The sequence below is a fragment of the Sitodiplosis mosellana genome, unplaced genomic scaffold (assembly GCF_009176505.1).
Source record: "Sitodiplosis mosellana isolate CC-2019 unplaced genomic scaffold, AAFC_SMos_1.0 Smas_scaffold_61, whole genome shotgun sequence".
Lineage (NCBI taxonomy): Eukaryota > Metazoa > Arthropoda > Insecta > Diptera > Cecidomyiidae > Sitodiplosis > Sitodiplosis mosellana.
Window position 1 is genome coordinate 1,114,171 of NW_022595303.1, and position 18,575 is coordinate 1,132,745.

Below are 18,575 nucleotides of genomic sequence, written 5' to 3' on the forward strand. Positions count from 1 at the left end.
GCACGTTCAATCATTTCGTTAGCTTAAATCCAATTTGCATCCGAAACGAACAAAAACCAAACCAATTAACTGCACCTCACTATGCAATCAACGTAACTTGAAAGTTATGTATTTTTTTTGGGTTGTTTCGAGTGCGAAAAATGCGTTTGTTGGATGCAGTAATTAATTTCAATTGAATGTTTTTGTCACCAAAAAAAAAAAATGAAACCTTCTGGTGATTTAATCACATGTTACTGGCTGGCTACTGACTAATTGAAATTGATTTCAGTTCAATGGAAATTACAATAAAATTATGGTTTGAAAAAGACGGTTTTTTTTTCTACTCGGTGTGTGTGTCTGTGAGGCCCTGTCAATTCAATCTTCAACTTGCCATAATTATGGAGCAATTGAAGTGACATACTTTCAACGCACTTTTTTTCTGTTATTTAACAACATTTTAAATAGATTTCTGCGAAGAGAAAAAAATGTTCATGGTTTTTTTTTGTCAGCAAAATCATATTTATCCAAATTAAGTAGTTCGTTATCTTTTCGAACGAAATGTCACAGAATTTAATAAAAGTTTGTCTTGGCAAACGAGAGCGAGAGACCGTGGAAAGAAGAGAGAGAAAGAGTAAAAGCAAATAGTAAACAAATGAAATAAAATTATGTCGGAAAGTTAGCTGAACGATGACGATGACGACGACGACGACAACGACAACAACGTGCGATAGAATAGAAAATAATGCCAAAGTGTTTGAGTCACAAACTAATGCTAACTCAATTGACCTATTTCACAATATTGTGTGTGTGTGTGTGTGGCTGATGCAATTGAATTTAACGTAAATAGCACGTTTCGACGAACAATCACCATAGAGTGCCTTGGTAGGAAAAGTTTACCGAGTGAATAGTGAGAGAGATTGTACTACGAATAAAGCTGGTATTGAGAGGGAAAAGTGTTGACGTATTGAATGCTGCATTGAATGATGCCAACAATGGTTTACTCGAGTCATGCTACTCAAACCGCTTTTTTCTCACTTCTGAAGGATCAGACACTATTTTCTGTTGATTTTGATCGACGTGCTTGAAAAATTCGACGGCAAATTCACCGAGTTTCTCTTTCAAGTGAAGCAAAATGCAAGTAGCTCTTTCGATTGCTCGATGTTTTGAAATCGTTCTTTCGGTGGCCGATGAAATTTGCCGTTTGTTCAACGTTTGAGTCGGTTCGAATTCATTTTTCTCCCTTTTTGTCTCTTTCACTGAGGCTGTGAGTGAAAATCGACTACTCTTTCAATATGTGAAATTCTAAGCTCTCTCTCTAGATCCAAAATTCCATACTCTTCCTACGTCTGATTTCCATACTGTCTCCGAATCTGATATTCAATCTAAAATGCAATCTCTGGCGCTTACCACCGATGCAATTCGATCGAAGTCGATGGTCAATTTCAAAGCATTTGTGAAATATCCACTCGTGTAACCAAAAACACCAAGATTTCCATATTGAATGCCCGTTCAACGTTAAATTTGTATTAAATTCGAAAATAATTGTTTCCATTCGAGCAACCTCAACATGTTTTACTTGTAAATGTGTCTATTTCTGCCCGCAGATTGTTGAATAGCCAGCATATTCAATTTGTTCAATCGTTTGACCCAATACAAGTATAGCCACGTTTCGTTTACCCTATTCATTACATGCATAATTAAATTGCAAGCGGCCGTTTCGTGTATTATTTTCTGCACCACTTCATCGAAATCCACCTGAATGCACTCACTCCAAGTGTGTGTATGTTTTTCGATTGATAAAAGGGACGTACATTGTTATCGTCCATTGCATAAGACACTTCAATTGAACATTTTTGATATGAAAATTTCTCTTGCTCTGGATTCGAGCCAATGAGCCGTGTACGTGGACCGTATGGGGCTGTCCGAAACCGCAACAAGAGAATATTTTTCCATATATCGATTTTGTGTGTTTACACAATGGTGCTGACCCAATTTTCCTATTCTCCGACCTGACGTTTATCAAAAATTCATTGTGCAGTGCAATGATTGTGGGCGCATTTTGCCAATCGATTTTCCGTGCCATTGTGGCTCACATGCACCAGCAATTTATTACACCCGACTAAACCACAAACACCACTCGCTCCCATTCCTCTCGTGAAACCAACTCAGACCACCATCGAAGCCGCCTTTGAACTAATTTATAATTAAAATCCATTGAATGCAGTTAATAGCATGTTTAAAGCGCTTGAATCAAATTTATCAGCCGAAATTGATCGGAAGCGGGCGGTTTCATTGCAAATTGTCGTCGGTTAAGTAATATCGAGGTCTATTCGAGCGTTAGCCACAAATCAAAATGGATTTTTTTTTTAGATTTTTCCAGAAGAATTTCATCGCTTTTGTCAACAGTGGAAATTATGAATTCAATCAATAGATTCAATGAGAAAATGGAGTCATCTGTCGTAAAAAGGTAATCAATAGAGACTTTTCGGTGAGGAAATAAATGAAATACGGTATCTCATGTGCGTAAATATTGTATAAAACCCAAGGAGAATACGATGAAGAGGAAGAAGAAGAAGAAGAATAAGACGAAGAAAGGAATTTCAAGCTAAAAAATCGACGAGAATCCAAAAAAGCACAAACAAAATGAGCTATTTTGCTACTGATCAAAAGAAACCGATGCCAATTATAAGTGAATTATTTCCCACCCATTGGCAAAGGAATTTTTAGTCGATTCCAATGGTATTTTTTTAGAATGAACCGGAAATTTATGAGCTCATAAATTCCGATTTTTATCACTCAATTCCAATCGATACGTGTTTTTTCCGTACGGAGTTGGTTTTTTTCACCGTATCCATTTCAATGGAATGATTGAAATGCTGTGCGGTCAATTAGAAATGAACAGCAAGCAATTTTGATGTTATCTTTTCCAATCAAAAAAACGTCCCGCTAAGCAAATACGGGCGAAAAAAATCCATTTGATTTACCCATTGGCCATTCACACGTTGTTCGTTTCGCAGAACCGGCGATGAAACATGAAATCGAAGCAGGTTCATTAAGATCGCGAATTATAATTGAGATTGAGAGCCGCACACTGACGCTATCGCTACCGACAATCTCAAACGACTGCAGCTCACTTTAATTCATTAAAGAAACCAATTTTTTTTTCTCCGGCCGGTTTTTTTCTATTCATAGAAGCAAAAGAAAAAAAAAATCGTAATGAATTCAGCTGATTTTGCCATAAAAGTCAACTGTTTTTTGCGATGGCGAGTGTGCGTTTTTGTCGGTGCGTGCGAATGTGTCGTGACTGAATGACAGGAGAAAAAAAAATGCCGTAATCGAATTATTTTCTGTACACGATGCTTGGACAATTTTAGAAGTGACCACAAATGGAAACTTGCTAAGTGCATGTGTCAAGCGTTCAATCAACCGCCAATTGATAAATGGATTCAAGTCGTTCAATATTCCAAACGGCGATTTCGTTGGCAAATTTCGGGCTATTCATGGAATTAGATTGATTTTAGGAGACGGAATTTCGTCATTTTTTTTTATCGTTTCGATGGAATTTTTAGTCACAATTTTTTTTTATTCCAATTTTGCTTTTATTTTTCCTGCAGCAAAATCACAGGTGATTTTTGCATCAATTTGAATAACAATTTCATTTATTACTTTCATGATGTTATTCACTGAAAAAATTGCACTTTTTTCACATGTTCGTCAAATTGGTTTTCGTTTTTTTCTTCACATTTTTATTATTATTTCGTGATTTTCCATTCATTTTTTGCAGAGACGATAGAATTGCATTCTCTTTTGCGTTTCATTTTACATTTTATTTCAAGATTTTTCCTTTTTTTCGCATTCCTACGTGATTTCCTACGCTGGTTTTCCCATTCCAGTCAGTCTAATTCGTTTTTATGTTATTTTTCATTCCAAATAAATACAAATTCGACTGATGAGAATCGCAGACTGAGTATTTCGAGTCGAATTCCAATGAAGTCATGCAGTGTGGGTGAGAAGAAAAAAAAACGAATGTTCAGTCGACATAATTCCATCTGTTTTCAGATATTCGACGAATATTATTCGTTTTTGTATACATATATTGAAAACAATTTTGATTTGTCGACTAAAGTGATGGATTCGTTACGTTTGCTGAGTTACTGATTTCGGACCAAATTGAAAACTTGCTACTATTTCAAAATGAATGTGAAAATCACAGTCCACATTGTGGACAGTGTCGAATGGGAAACAAGTCGAAACAAGTGCTTAAAATGTTGCGAATGCTGCGTGTATTTCCGGTGGTGGAATTATTAAATTATTTATAACAATGACTGTAAATCAACACGGATGATACTTGAAATTGTGCACCGAAAAGTGAAAAACGTGGAGTGAGAGGAGAAAGAGGGGAGAAGGAGAGAGAGCAAAAGAGAAAGGAGAGAATGAACGCGAACGAAATAGAGAACAAGAGAAATTGAGAGCATGAGATTAAAATGATTGAAATGGAACGAGAGATAGAGAGTGAGAACGAGAACGAGAACAAAAAATTGAAACAGAAACAGCTAGAGAAAGAGGAAAAAACTGGAGAGAAAGAGCGAAAGAAAAATATAGCCTCGGAACAAATTCACCCGACTCCCGAATAAAATGTGCTTCATATAAAATTTATTACGTCCGAAAAAATTTCAAGCATTTTCCACGCAACCGAGGGATGTTGCCTGTCATGAGTTGATATTGTTTTTGGTGGTGTATTTTGCTATTTTAGAAATGTTATGCGCGCAAATGTTTACGATGTATTTAATAAAAAGTTAAAATTGGACGACACGAACGTAAATCGCATTATTTGGCCATGTCTATTTGGCCGACAGAGTTTGATCCATCTTCTTGCAACGAACATTTTTTTGTCTGCTACAGACTCGGCGTCTCGGTGAAAACGGAGTGAAGTTTTGCGAAATAAAGTTGTTGGCAAAGTTTTTTTCTTCTCTCTCCCATCACCAAGAGCTCCCATTTCGTGTGATGCATTTTTTAGTATGTGATTGGTTGTACGAAATGAAGAGCAATGATGGTACTTGTTTGAAGCATTTGTTCCATGAAATGCACCAAATGAGTGTTTTTTGCTCTTCCTCGGCACAATTTCATTTGTTACTTGCCCACATTTTCCCATTTGAACAGCAAGGCCACTGCGGTTGTTTTTGTCCAAGCAACACAACCATGGCAAATTACTTCACTATGAGAGGAAGGCAGAGAGTAAAAAAAGGGAGAAAGAGAGGAGATGGAAAACTGCTTGTTCCATTCAACCAAAACTGTGTTTGTACCATTTAATCTCTTCAACTCAATTTGAGTGGCATTTTTTGCATTGACCGAAGGGCTTACCAACTGAAATTGTTTCCATTTTTTATTCGCAACATTTTCGGCTGATTTCCAAAACAGCCACTCAATGGAATTTACAAGCTCGAGTACATTGTTTTTCATAACATCATGACCAATGCACATTTTATGTTAGTTCCTTTTTTTTTATTTTGGGTCCTGGAAATTAATGTATGATCCATGTTCTGAACATATTTTGTGAATTGGTACAGTGTTGGAAAATTTTGTTGAGTAACAAACTTGGTTCGAGTCTGCATCAATCTTCTGGACGACCAAGAGAATTTGATTCATTTTTTAGTACCAGCGTACAAAGTCATAAACCATTTCCATCAAATCCTGACCAAACAACTACTGAAAAATCACACTCTCCCCAGAGAATTGCTCGGCTGTGTACTCTGTATACACTCTCGCCGAGAGTCTCTCGGTTAAATCAACAAGAAGCTATGTTCGCTTTCATGAACGGTAATTCCATTCCAGTTTTGTGCTAATCCAACAGTGACACCAAGTAACATTCACATTTTGAAGCACAAGCCTGATACGTTGAATTCCCGGAAAGAAAGCCAAAAACTTTGGTTTGACCTTTCTGCAATTTGGGGGCAATTAAAATTAATCGGCGGATGGTCCGCTTTAAATTGTCATTTGGTACGCGTAAAATTGTCTATTTTCTATGCTCAAAATGCCATTTATACTGCTTTAATGACTTAAAGCTAACTTTGTGTAAGACAGAGCCCACATTTGGAGCAGGAAATTGCGATTTACTTTGAAAGTAATATTTTCATCTGGAAAGAAGATTTGGTGCGGGTTTTATACATTGAACACTTCACTACGGCCAAATCTTATAGGTCAGATTTTATACCATGTCGTATCACATCAGATTTTGTAATGAAAAAAAACGAACAAAGTGAGGCCATAGAAAAAAATCCTTAAAATGTGAGGTCACTCAACAGAAAAGGCATATAACATAATGTTAAAGCATCTCCGAAATCATCACCCCAGTCTAAATGGTTCATTGAAACCAAGAAAAAATGTCGATGTCCACAAAATCATCATCAATCAAGCTGTTTTCCTTCCGGGTCGCTCCAAAAGCTTCTTTTAAGAATATTTCTCAGAATTTCAGCGTGATTCACGGGCTATTGCATGTTCGACGTGTTGAACAGTTTATTGAGTATATTTCAAAATACGTCTCCTTACAAAATATGTTCGCAGAAAAGTGAAAGCATTGAAAACGATGGAAATTAATAATTTATGATGTGAAATTGTTAGAAAAATGTATGAAATACTTGGTAATTGATCAAAACCCTCATCAATCCCAATGGAGAAAAGCGTGCATTTTCAATTACGGTAGTCAATCAAATTCACGATACACTATATGGCATTTGCATCGAAAGTGATTGGAATATGGTGCGAGCGAGCAAGTGATTTGTATAACTACAGGCGATAATCGCTGCCGTTTTCATATTAAACGCAATCGAATAAATATTGACGTTGATTGAAAGTAATTTGCGTTAGCAAATCTCTCATTTTCGCACTAACACTTACTCGTTTGCATCGGTTTTTATTTTCTGCTCTTGCTATTTGCAATTTAAATGTGCATATTTCACCATGGCTGTCTAATACACACACACATACGCGCGTGCTTTTCTTCCCACTCTCTATCGTTCAGGTCAAAAATGGGCGGCCCCGAGATAAATTTTAATAAATTATTCAACAATTTGTGCTTCGTTCAGCAGCACAAGCGATGCAATTTATCGTTTAACATGGCGTATCTCTCTCTTTCCATTTTCCTTCATAAGAGATTGCAAACCGGGAACTCGCAATAAAAAATTCAATTTCATCTTCGCTTACGATGGTTAAGGAAGAGTGTGCGAATGAGTGCGAACGAATGGTTAATATAGATTGAGTGCGAAAGAGTGGGAGAAAAGCGGTAAAGGATGTTCCCGAGCAAATAATCAAATTGAATAAATTAAACACAATATGGTGGCAATAATTGTGGTTAATCTGTGCTCACTCTCTCTCTCTCTCTCTCAGCTCACATTTGAGTCAAATGGCAGGTCAATTAATTTGGTTGCGAATACCATGCAGCGATTGACGTCATTCCACGAATATATAAAAACAAATCAATGTGGCATTACGGTGTTTTACTACTCAACAGACGCCCAATATTTTCCGATGCTCTACTTTTACGCACCATTTAACTTGAATAAGGATTTTGTTCATTCTTTGCTTACAACAGCCAAATGACCAACACTTTGTCACAGACACGTGCACACATTGTGAGTGTCTTCTTGTCAAGGACATACAGCCATAAAATTCTCCATTTTGCCGCAGTTTTTATCGATTGGCTATATTTTCATACGCGAAGCACTCACTCTCCGTTTGAAATCTACTCGGCGTACATATTTATATTACGATTGAAGATAACTTGCCAATGAAAATATGAAGAGAAATATAGCGAAAAATAGACGATTCAACGCAATGTTTTCATGGATTCTATCCATTTTTTATGCCATTTTACAAGCCAAACAATGTTGCTAACTTATGAACGCTTTAAGGTTTAAGCCATTTGATGGAAATATCTCTCAAATGGAATCAAATAATAATTCAAGAGATTTTTGTCGTTTTTTTTTTGTCAACACACTTTTTTCCACAGAGAGATTGAAATCACTTCTCATAATTCCATTCGTAAATATAGAGATTGAAACATGAAAAAAACGCTAATACAGCTGCTTTATCAACGGGATTTGACCATGCCATGGCATCAATTTACGGAAGAAATTGGAATAGAAACTTTGCCAGAAGGATGAGATGAATGTTTTGGAAATGAATAAGGAAAGAAGAATTTTGACGCAAAAAATTTTGATTTTGAAAAAGAAGAAAAATGAAAAAAAAAGAATTTTCAAAGTCTAAAAGATGCGCTTTGAACTGAAAAAAACAAAGAAAAAGTAAAAAAAAGACTTTTTGCTCAAAATTATCAAGAAATTACTGTATTTCGAAGAAAAAACCAAAGAATTTCACTGAAATTTGCTTTGAATTGGACCATTTTTCTTAAATACTCTCTCAAAACTATCCTTATCCGTTCTTTTCACCCTTTTTAACGTTATTCTTTCGCCAAAAAGCATTCAAAACTCAAGAAAAACGGCAAAAAACAAGAAAAACGAAAAAAAACGCCAAAGAAAAATCTACAAAATATTTCCATTCGCTCATAGTATGCTCACCATACTCTCGCGAAGCTTTTCCATTTCCAAGTGAAACGTTCATTCCATATCAATCGTCGACTTTTTTGCACTCGTAAAATTGTGTCATGCCGAAGGTCATAATGAGCTTCAGCTCAGTCTTTTTTCCTGCTGAAACATAAAATGTAAAAATAACTTTATGTTGATTCGGCCCTTTTTTCTGCCCAGCTAAAATATGACCAACCATTTGATTGTACAATGTATTCTGTTGTTGTTAACGAATGTGCACAAAAGAAGCTTGTTGATTTTATCGCTTTTTTATGTATGCACATTTCGAGTGTGTCTACAAACATAAAATGTGTGCTTTTGTTAGTGCCAAACGTTGAGCAATCCGTTTCGAGTTGTTGTGTTTTCTCTTTTTTTTTGCATTTTCATATAATAAATTCAGCACATCTTGAAGAGGCACGAGTTGCGATTGCATGTGAACATATGCTCATGGCAATGCTTTTTGCTTTCCATTTTCGAGGAGTGCACGAGTGGCGCGAGGGAAAAAAATGGCATGAAATTTTTGTGTTGTCGTGTCGAAGGATAAACAGACATTCACAGTGAGTTAAAAAGGATTGTAATTTCAACCATTTAAAGATAAAAGACAACATCAAACAGAGTGATGTATGCGTGTGCCTGCAAGCGAGTCAGAGTGAGAGGGCGACATCAGCCTGCTGGCATGTGTACACAATGTGTATACATTCAGTCGTTTCATTTAGTCGGTTCGTTGCGTCGCTCATCAACTATGATTAAATAGAGTGAGCAAATAAATACGCCAAACGACAACACTCGCTCAAACAAACAAAGCTCAAGCGAGCGAACAGCGAACGCTTTTGATGCCGCGCGGCAGTGGTAACTGCAACAACATAAGTTGCGATCGCGTTTATTGACTTCAATATGTAATGAATTTGATTAAATTAAACAGTGAGAGTGCTCGAATGAGGGTAAGAGTGGGCAGAGAATGGAATAGAGAAAGTAAGAGCATGAGGAAGACGGAAAGAATGAGCAGATGAACAGAGGAAGAAGGAAAGAAAGATCAAGCGAACAAGAACAAGAGCGAGAACAAGACAAAGAAACCGTGTAAGTAGAGCAAGAGTGTGACAAAGGAAGAGAGCGAAAGGGTGCTATACAAATAGGAAGACTGTGTGCGAAAGGGCAATAGAGAGCGCGCAGCATGTTTTATTTCAGTTGGAAGAGTCGTTTGGCATGGAAATTAATTCATGCTGTGAGCAATTTGATTAAAACGACTGTTGTTTATCTCATCGCTTGCCATAAATTTCACTCACACCAATTCGACCGAATCGAATCGGGGGGGAGGGGGGGACTGGGGAGCGATAGTTCACAGTTAATTCAACATTGAAATCATATCATCGGCTGTTCGACGCGCGCGATCCAAAATCCAACGAAAGAAGCTGATTAAAATCATAAAGCCAAATAAAATGGATAGGCCAAATGAAACAATCACATGCTGCTTCGACATTCTATTCCGACGACGACGACGATGGTGACGACTGAGAGAAAAAAATCCACGGATTTTCGGCTGTTTGCATTGGAAATGTCGTTCGTCTATACAGTTTCATCTGCTGATGGATTAACAATACTTATGCAGATTTAATGTTGTCGTTTTGTCAACATTTTGAGCCTTTTATTTGGCGCGCCACGAAATTTTCCCATTTTTCACACGCACACAGCATGTGAAGCTTGTTTTCGCCGAGGGAGGTGGGTTGGATGGCAAAAACATGATGCTTCGACATATTTTTGTAATTGAAGGCCATTAAACGTAATGAGATTGTTTCGATAAGAGCCCGACTGAAGTGTACCATTATGGGGAAGCTTGTCACATTAAAGCTTCACTCTTTGCAATGACAGCGCAATTCTAATTAAAGCACAGCATGTGTGTGTGTGTGTATGTGTGTGTATGCTGTGCAAACAAATTGAGTCTATGTGAAAGGATGCATGAAATGTGCATCTCATCAACTTGATTATTTTACGTCTCAACAGATAACGATAACCTTATTAATTCCATTTCAATAGAGCAGCCAAATTATCTTAATGTACACGTAACCATTGGCCACTGTTCTGTTGCTTCCCTTTCAAGTGACCGAGGGAAACAAAATAATAATCAATCAATTTATTTAATTAAATTGCTCACACTCGAATCGCATGCCAACCAACCGTAAATTGAGCCGAATCGCTCGTTTTTATAGCCACGGCCATATTTGATTAACACACACACACTGTATGGGACGAATCGATACCATGGATTTTATTGATTTATTTTCATAACGGATTTTTTTTCAAGCGCATTCAAAAATGGCAAAACAACCAACCTCTCCAATATAAAAACCCATTCAAGTGGAAAACCATTGTCGATACCCATATGTTTTCTGTGCGGTGGAACGAAGCCCGCCGCGTTGCACACAGCATTAGCGAGAGCAGTACAGCACACTGTACTGCTCTCGCTCTAACGCACACTGCAATGCGTACGTACGTAGAAGCCTAGAGCGCAGAGCGCCAATACACACAAACTCACTTATGCGCATGTTACAACGACTGAATGTACAGTGTACACACAGTCATTGTAACATGCGTACTAGTGTATGTGAGTGAATTGGTGCTCTCCGCTTCTATGCTGAGTTCGTACGTAAGCATTGCAGTGTGTGTTAGAGCGAGAGCAGTACAGTGTGCTGTACTGCTCTCGCTAATGCTGTGTGCACTATCTCGCCTCTGCAACGCGGCGGGCTTCGTTCCACCGCACAGAAAACATATGGGTATTAAGGTGTGTGTGCATTCAAACATGTTCCAACATCGCTTTTTTTAATGCAAACATTAAATTATTATGAACACACTTTAAAATGGACAACGGGCACAATACTTTTTCTCTTTCTCGCGCGCGCGTGTATACAACTCAATACCCGTCGTAGTGCCAATTTGCCTTTCAAGCGAACACTATACTCCATCCAGGAATGCCTTGTTAAATATTCAAAAAGGATGAATTTTTATCGTAATTTTTCAGAACGGGTTTTTGTTGATACAAAAAGAGATGGCTTTTGTCGTGTTTTTTTTTGGGGTCCGATACACTCTGCGAATGACACTAACGTAAAAGCAAATGCATACGATATGAAAACAAATCAAGCCTTGTGCAGCTTACTCGTAAGTTGGATACTGTGATTGAGAACAGTTTAGATATTTTCAACTGATTGCCGTGGAATAAGCATGGGTCGATTGCGAGAAATCGCTACGGAGTCTAGACGATGATAATGTGAGTTGGATTCTATTGAACTCCGACTGAATTCTCTGAATTGAAACTGAATTGAAATGAGCTGAAGTGAACTGCACAGAACCATTTTACAGCCGAAGACAACTCATTTGAATGCTTTCAATGTAGAGAAGAAATATCAGAGGAGCCAAGGCGGTTTTCAAGCAATGAAAAACCATGAAACTGGTGGAAAACACTTCAATTTCATGAATAAAAATGAAACCTCGCTGAAAAGCAATTAGAAAATAACAAATCATCCGATCATTCAGTGATTTTCTTCGAGAATCTCAACCGATCAAGACAAATCTTAAGGAGTTTCAACAAAAATGACAAGTTATATTTAAAATATTCAACAAAGGCTCACAAAATCAGTGATAAATTCAATGGATTTTGTGAAAATTCCTAAGAAATCATCATAAATCTTCAGAAAAATCTACGATTCACAAGGCAACTTTGAATAATTGTGGGAAATTCATTATGAAAGTCTTAAATCGCGTATCCCATTTGGCTTGAATCTGAAGAATAAACGCAAAATTCATCCAATCGTGATGAACAATTTTGAGGAATCGCTTTTAACCCACGAGAGAAACCTATATATTAACACGAAATTTCACGAAATTGCACAATTTATATTCAAAATAAATGGATTTTCTCTCGAAAAGCCTGAATCCATCATGTGTTTGTCCATTTTTTACGTTCATTTGCCAGAAGAGTACCTTACTGAGACAATTTAACTAACTCCTGCATTTCAAATTAACTCAGTAAATTCAAGCGAAATTCAGGCCACCGAAAAAATTACATCAAAGCTTTAATTTTTCTCACACTTCGTCCTCATCAACTGTTCCATGGAATGGAATGCATAAAATCTAAATATTTCCACTTGTTAAATGGGTAGCGAAAAAAATAAGCAAATAAATCAAAAGCAAATTTTAATCCGTGCAAAAAATGAATTGCAAGAGAGAGCAAAAGGATGCAAAATAGGATTGGTGCTCGCTCACAGCGTGGGCGATTCTATTGGCTGTTTAAATTCGTTTGCTTTGCATACAATTTTTCCCATCGAACTTCTTTTTTTTCATAATTGAAGTGAATTCGAATGGAATAGCATTTTTTTTTCGTCGAACTGACAGCTTCCATTGCTTTCATTTAAATTGGATGAATCAAGAGATGGCCTCGTTTAAAATATGAATTTCATGTTTCATAGAACCGAACAAAAAAAAACTTCGACTGCAATCAATTTCGAATGGAATTTCGTTTGTTAGTTCAGGAAGTTCATAATTTGTTGGTGGATGTGAGTTGAAAACGGAAATGGAAACAGCCGAAAATCACTTTATTGAAAGGTTCAATTTAACTTTCCGTTCAGAAGTCGTTGGTGGAAAAAGTTTGTTTTGGATTTGTTCGAGTAAAAGTTTTCGGCCTTGGCAAATTATCTTCGTTTCACATTCTCGAGTCACTCGATATTTCAATTTGGTGCATGTTTATTTGCTCAGTTTGATCATTTTCACATTCAGTACCTGCTTCCGATATCTGCAGAGGCGATAACAATGACCACAAAAGCTGTTCTTTTCACAAAATTTTATTGGCTCGTTTAAGCATTTTTCAATTGACCAGCAAAACATATGCTTGAATATTGAGCAGGGCCATTGCATGGCAACGAGCAAAAAATAGTGCGTCATCATTTATAAATATATATAATAAATGCATTTATTGTTATCCAGAGCAATTTGTCGTGAAACTGGGCCACACACACACACACACACTCATAATCGAAGCATTTGGCCCTTTTTTCAAGAATCGCATAATTTATTGTTCACTTTTTTGCCGTGCCGTTTTCCATCGAACGTGTGGGAATTTTGCACAGTAGAGCTTGTTGTAATAGCACTGGAATGGCTAAAAAAAAACACCCGGTAAACGGCACATAGTTGGCAAGCCAACGGAACATCGTGTTCGCATTCGATGCCCAACATTCGATGCACTGAACCGTATAAATTGTTTTATTATCCGATTAATTTTTTTTCGACTGTTCGATTGATTGAATGCCTCTTGAAGATATTGAGCACGGAAATCGTACGAAGTGAACAACAAAAAAATGCACGTGTCACCAAACACACCGTGCTCTCACGTTCTCTTCCTTATTCTCTATCGGTCTCTCTATCTCTCTTTCTGCCTCTAGCTATTTCTCTCCCTCTGCCTCTATCTTCTCTCTCTCTTTCTCTCTCTGTGCCTCTCATAACAGAGATCAATCGATTTTAATGGCACAACTTCGACAATTACAATCATAGACCTTACGCAATATCGATTGGAGCGTCGCATCGCAAACTTGGCTGAGGAAAAGCCACCACTCCAAATGAACCGATTAAATTGCAGAAGTTGAGATGGTAAAGTTGTTCAAATTTCAGGACCAGCTTAAAATAGATAGTGGAAAATGTAATTCGGAACAAAGTTTGGGTAACATCGATTTGCATAAGGCTGTGGGAAATGATACGGCCGTCCAATCGTTCGTTCCAACGGGTAAACTTTTCGGAGTTTATCTCGTTTCCGTTAGACTGGAAAACAAATAATCACAATATCTCAATCAATGAAAGGACAACCGGATTTTCAAACGAGTTTATATCGCTTTCGTGCATGTTGAACACTTTAAGCTTCACTGAACTTCTCTCAAATGTGTCTAGATTTATGTGCCTTTTTGCTTTTTCAATTTTTTTGTTTTCTCTATCGTTTGCCTTCTTTCCACATTTTCTCGTCTTCTTTCTTCTCTCGTTACCTCTATCACATTCCCTATTTTCTTGCACTTGTCGCTTCTTTCCCCTTTTTGTGCTTGTCTCTATAATTCCGATTGAGCAGAAAATTGTGTATTGTGCAACTCATACAATGTGTGAATGAGTTGATTTCGGCACTGCATTGTCTGCGATGAACAAAACTCACACACCATGTTAAACTCTTGGAGATGTTCCAAAAATGAGTCTCAATGCATAAACGACAGAATTGGGTCAATCACACGAAATGTTCTGTTATCAAGCAAAAATCAGTGAGTCATGAAATATTTGGGCAAACAAACGAAAAACCATTCCATGCATTTTCGTTCTCGGATAAATCTTCTTCAATGTCAGTGCCGTTGCCAATCGGAGCAGAAATGATAAAAATGCTGATGAAAACACACGCTGATTGATTTTGAAACAGACACTTTTTTGGGAGTAAACTATGAACACGGGGGATGAATTTTCAATTTTGAATACTCTTCAAATATGTCTCATATTTCGATTTTTGCGCATTTTTTTTTCTTCAATTTTCTGCTTGAATTTGGGTCGATTGAATGAATATAATCTGATATTTTGGATGTTTATCCATAGCAACCGATTTGAACAAGCTTAGATTTGAATATGGAATATCAAACTAAAACCAAGGCATTTTTGTGTCGAATCAAATACGTTCTTCGCTAAACAAATGAACTCATCAGCACCAAAATAATTTTGTTTATTTTTCGTTTGTGTTTTCAAAAATTTACGAGGAGTTTACAGACTTAATAAACTGTTTGTTTTTCATTATCTCAAGTGACCAAAAAGTCTAATCAATATAGCCGTTGAGTATTTGATTCATTTCCAAGTTGACGAGATTACTGATTTGTCACTGAAATTTAATGAATAATAAAAAAAATCTGACAATTATCAGTGAGTTTCGCCTGGAAATTTTGCCGTTGAGACATTATGCCGAAAAATGATTAAACGAATTTTAATCACTTCTATGACATGTGTTTATGCCACGATTATCAGCTAGTATCGGTATAGTATACTCTCTCTTTTGATTGTGAAACACTCTCACTTGATTGATAAGAATTTGTTTTCGAACAACCGTTTGGATTTAGGAATACCAAAGTACATTCAGTATGAAACTCGCAGTTTGAATAAACAATTTTGTTGACGGTGGGAGCTTCTGGTTCATTAAGTGCAAGTCGTTCAGTAAAATGAACCTAAACACGGCTTCTGCTCCATTCGGTAAATAATAAATTGTGTTTTTATTGTCAAAATTCGAATAAATTGAAATTTTCTTCTGGAAATTTATCCATTTGTATTCAGTTGTGCTCATAGTTGTTTCGGTTACACAAGCAATACCGATAAAATGGGTAAATATTCTCTCCATTCAACAGAATACACAGTAAAAGAACATCCGAAAGACATAGAATATTGAAAATAAAATCACTTTTTCAAGGCAAACGACGATGAATATTATTGTAGCGATGAATTGACGTGTAAAGCGTACGAAAGGGAGCCCGATGGTATATTGGTCGAGAAATTAATGAAACATGTTATGTGCACTAATGGAAGAGTGAGTTTTTGTGAAGAGATCGGATTTCTGATTGATGTTGGAAATTGATCTGCTATTTCGTTCCTTCTTTTCCCTCATTTTCGTCTCTCAGGAACTCTTCGTTTTTCTTCGTTTTTTGCCATTTTATCTCATTATTGTTCTTTTATTTTCATTTTTTCATATTCTTTTCTTTCGAAAAATCGTTTCAACTCCGTAGAAATTCGGTTCAACCTGTGAAAATGCGAAATTTCTTCCGATCACTGATGAAATCAAGAAAATACTTTTGAAAGGTCATAATGAAAGACGGAGTTTAGTTGCACAGGGCAAACTAGAAGGTGTTTTTTATAACAAAACAGCCACAAGAATGGCTACTATTGTGAGTGAAAATTTGAGATTTAATAGTTTTTTTCCACCTTATATTCGAACTTTTCGTACTTCTTCTGCCATGGTGTAATTTGGTTCACTTACGTTCACTAATCGCATGATTTTTATTTCCATATGAATTACGACGAATCAAATTTAGGTGTGGGACGATGAATTGGAAATGATCTCTGCACAAAATGTTGCCCAGTGTAAAATCGAGCACGATGATTGTCGTCGAACAAAGCGTCACACGTACGCTGGTCAAAATCTGGCTCAAGTTTGTGCATATCCAATATTAATACCCGTTAAAGATGCATTAAATAGATCGATGCACGACTGGTTTGAGGAGCACAAGTATTTTACGAATGTTGATTGGATAAGTTCATATCCAGAAATGGGATCCAAACAGGCCATCGGTCACTTTACACAAATGATTCAAGATAAAGCGTACGCGATGGGCTGTTCAGTTGTTAAAAATTTAAATTGCTATTACATCGCTTGTAATTATGCGGTGGGGAATATAGTCAATCATCGAGTGTATGACATTGGTAAAGTTGGTAAAAAGTGCCAAAAAGGAAGGAACGATAAATATCCCGGCCTTTGTAAGGAAACTGAAGATTTCACTGATGACAGACAACTTTTTTCGAAGGACAAAAGTGAAGTGCCACCATTGGTCAAGTGGAAAAAGAATGGCAAGAGATTTAGTTGGGATGGAGCAGATGTTAGAACGACGGCGAAACCGAAAACAACCGCGAAGCCAAAGCCTAAACCAAAGCCAAAGCCAAAGCCAAAGCCAAAACCAAAGCCAAAGCCAAAGCCAAAGCCAAAGCCTAAGCCTAAGCCTAAGCCTAAGCCTAAGCTAAAGCCAAAACCCAAGCCAAAGCCAAAACCAAAACCAAAGCCGAAACCAACCACCCAGAAATCAAAACAAACCGTAAAAACAACAACGTTCCGGCCCAAGCAGCAAAGCAAAACCAACCAGAGACCAACCATGAAGGCCACAACTACTTCTAAGCCGAAGGCAAAGACCACTTCTAAACCGACTAAAAAAAGTACTCCTAAACCGACACCGAAGAAGAAAATCCCGCCTAAGCCAACACCGAAGAAAAAAATCCCACCTAAGCCAACAACAAAGAAAAAGCAAGAGCCAACTACCCAAAAAATAGGCGTGAAGGGCAATACTACTTTTAAGCCGACTCAAAAGCAGCAAGCAAAAACAACGCCAAAACCGAAAACAACCGCTAAGCCCAAGACCACTTCAAAGCCTGCAACAAAAACTACTTTAATGCCTAAATAAACCATATAAACAAGGCTGAACGCAGGCATTTATCTTGAAATTTACATCTGAAGCAAAAATGATACAAAAACGTCAAAACGGGCATGAAATCCATGAAATTTTTGTATATTTATGAAAATAAATTTCATTGAATTTTCTTCAAAAGAGAATTTTTTATTGATTTTAAAAACGAAACTCAACCAATCGAATGAAATATTAAATGGCTTTGAGTAAAAAAAATTGTTCTCCAATGGTTGCCTGATTTCCGGCGATTTTTACAAATTAAGTTCGTAAATATTCTGTTAACCAGTTTACAATATTCTAAGATGAATATTTTTGCAATGATTAAATCGAATGCCGCTTTTGGTGATCCAATCAATTTATTGGCTGCACCGAACCGTTAACAATTCAAAACAGCTTGTCCAACCTTCTTTCCATTTTGAATCCATTCGATCACTGGTGGAGCGTCGCTGATATTCGTTTCATTTACTTTACAAAGTACAGGATTCATTCCCGCCTGACACTTTGTATCCATGCGACCGTATTCATATACGGGTAAATTCACCGTGGACCCATTGTCATATTTGCATACAATATGAACTTGGCCTGGATTTTTAACAATAGCACATCCAATGGCAGATGCATTACTGATAATCATTTCTACGAAACTGCCATATGCTCTAGCGAAAAAATCACCTCGATATGATGTAATCCAAGCCCTCCTCATCTATAGGTTGATCATCTCTTGCATAAGAAAACAGAAATTGGAGAATTGATAATTATTTGTTCTGGAACAGGGAGATGTTTCTAGGAAATTGCATTGAAG

The 18,575-nt window shown here is 37.0% G+C and overlaps 2 protein-coding genes across 5 annotated transcripts in view; both read left to right on the forward strand.

Annotated features, from left to right (window-relative positions):
- LOC129570602 (calcium/calmodulin-dependent protein kinase kinase 1) overlaps positions 1 to 18,575 on the forward strand; it is a 103,896-nt gene that overhangs the window by 43,279 nt on the left and 42,042 nt on the right. The gene's annotated exons all lie outside the window — the stretch shown is intronic.
- On the forward strand, positions 15,675 to 17,884 carry LOC129570603 (uncharacterized). Its single transcript, XM_055450279.1, has 5 exons — positions 15,675 to 15,800; positions 15,882 to 15,928; positions 16,015 to 16,131; positions 16,328 to 16,486; positions 16,634 to 17,884. Exons 1-5 carry the CDS (start codon positions 15,770 to 15,772, stop codon positions 17,768 to 17,770), a joined length of 1,491 nt encoding a protein of 496 aa, XP_055306254.1. The 5' UTR covers positions 15,675 to 15,769; the 3' UTR covers positions 17,771 to 17,884.

What these genes read in the sequence shown, in the direction of transcription:
- LOC129570603 (XM_055450279.1), top strand. Translation starts at nt 15,770, where the DNA reads ATGAACCTAAACACGGCTTCTGCTCCATTCG. An exon ending in AAGCAATACCGATAAAATGG is followed by an intron (nt 15,929 to 16,014) that starts GTAAATATTCTC and finishes CACTTTTTCAAG; the next exon opens with GCAAACGACGATGAATATTA. An exon ending in CCACAAGAATGGCTACTATT is followed by an intron (nt 16,487 to 16,633) that starts GTGAGTGAAAAT and finishes AATCAAATTTAG; the next exon opens with GTGTGGGACGATGAATTGGA.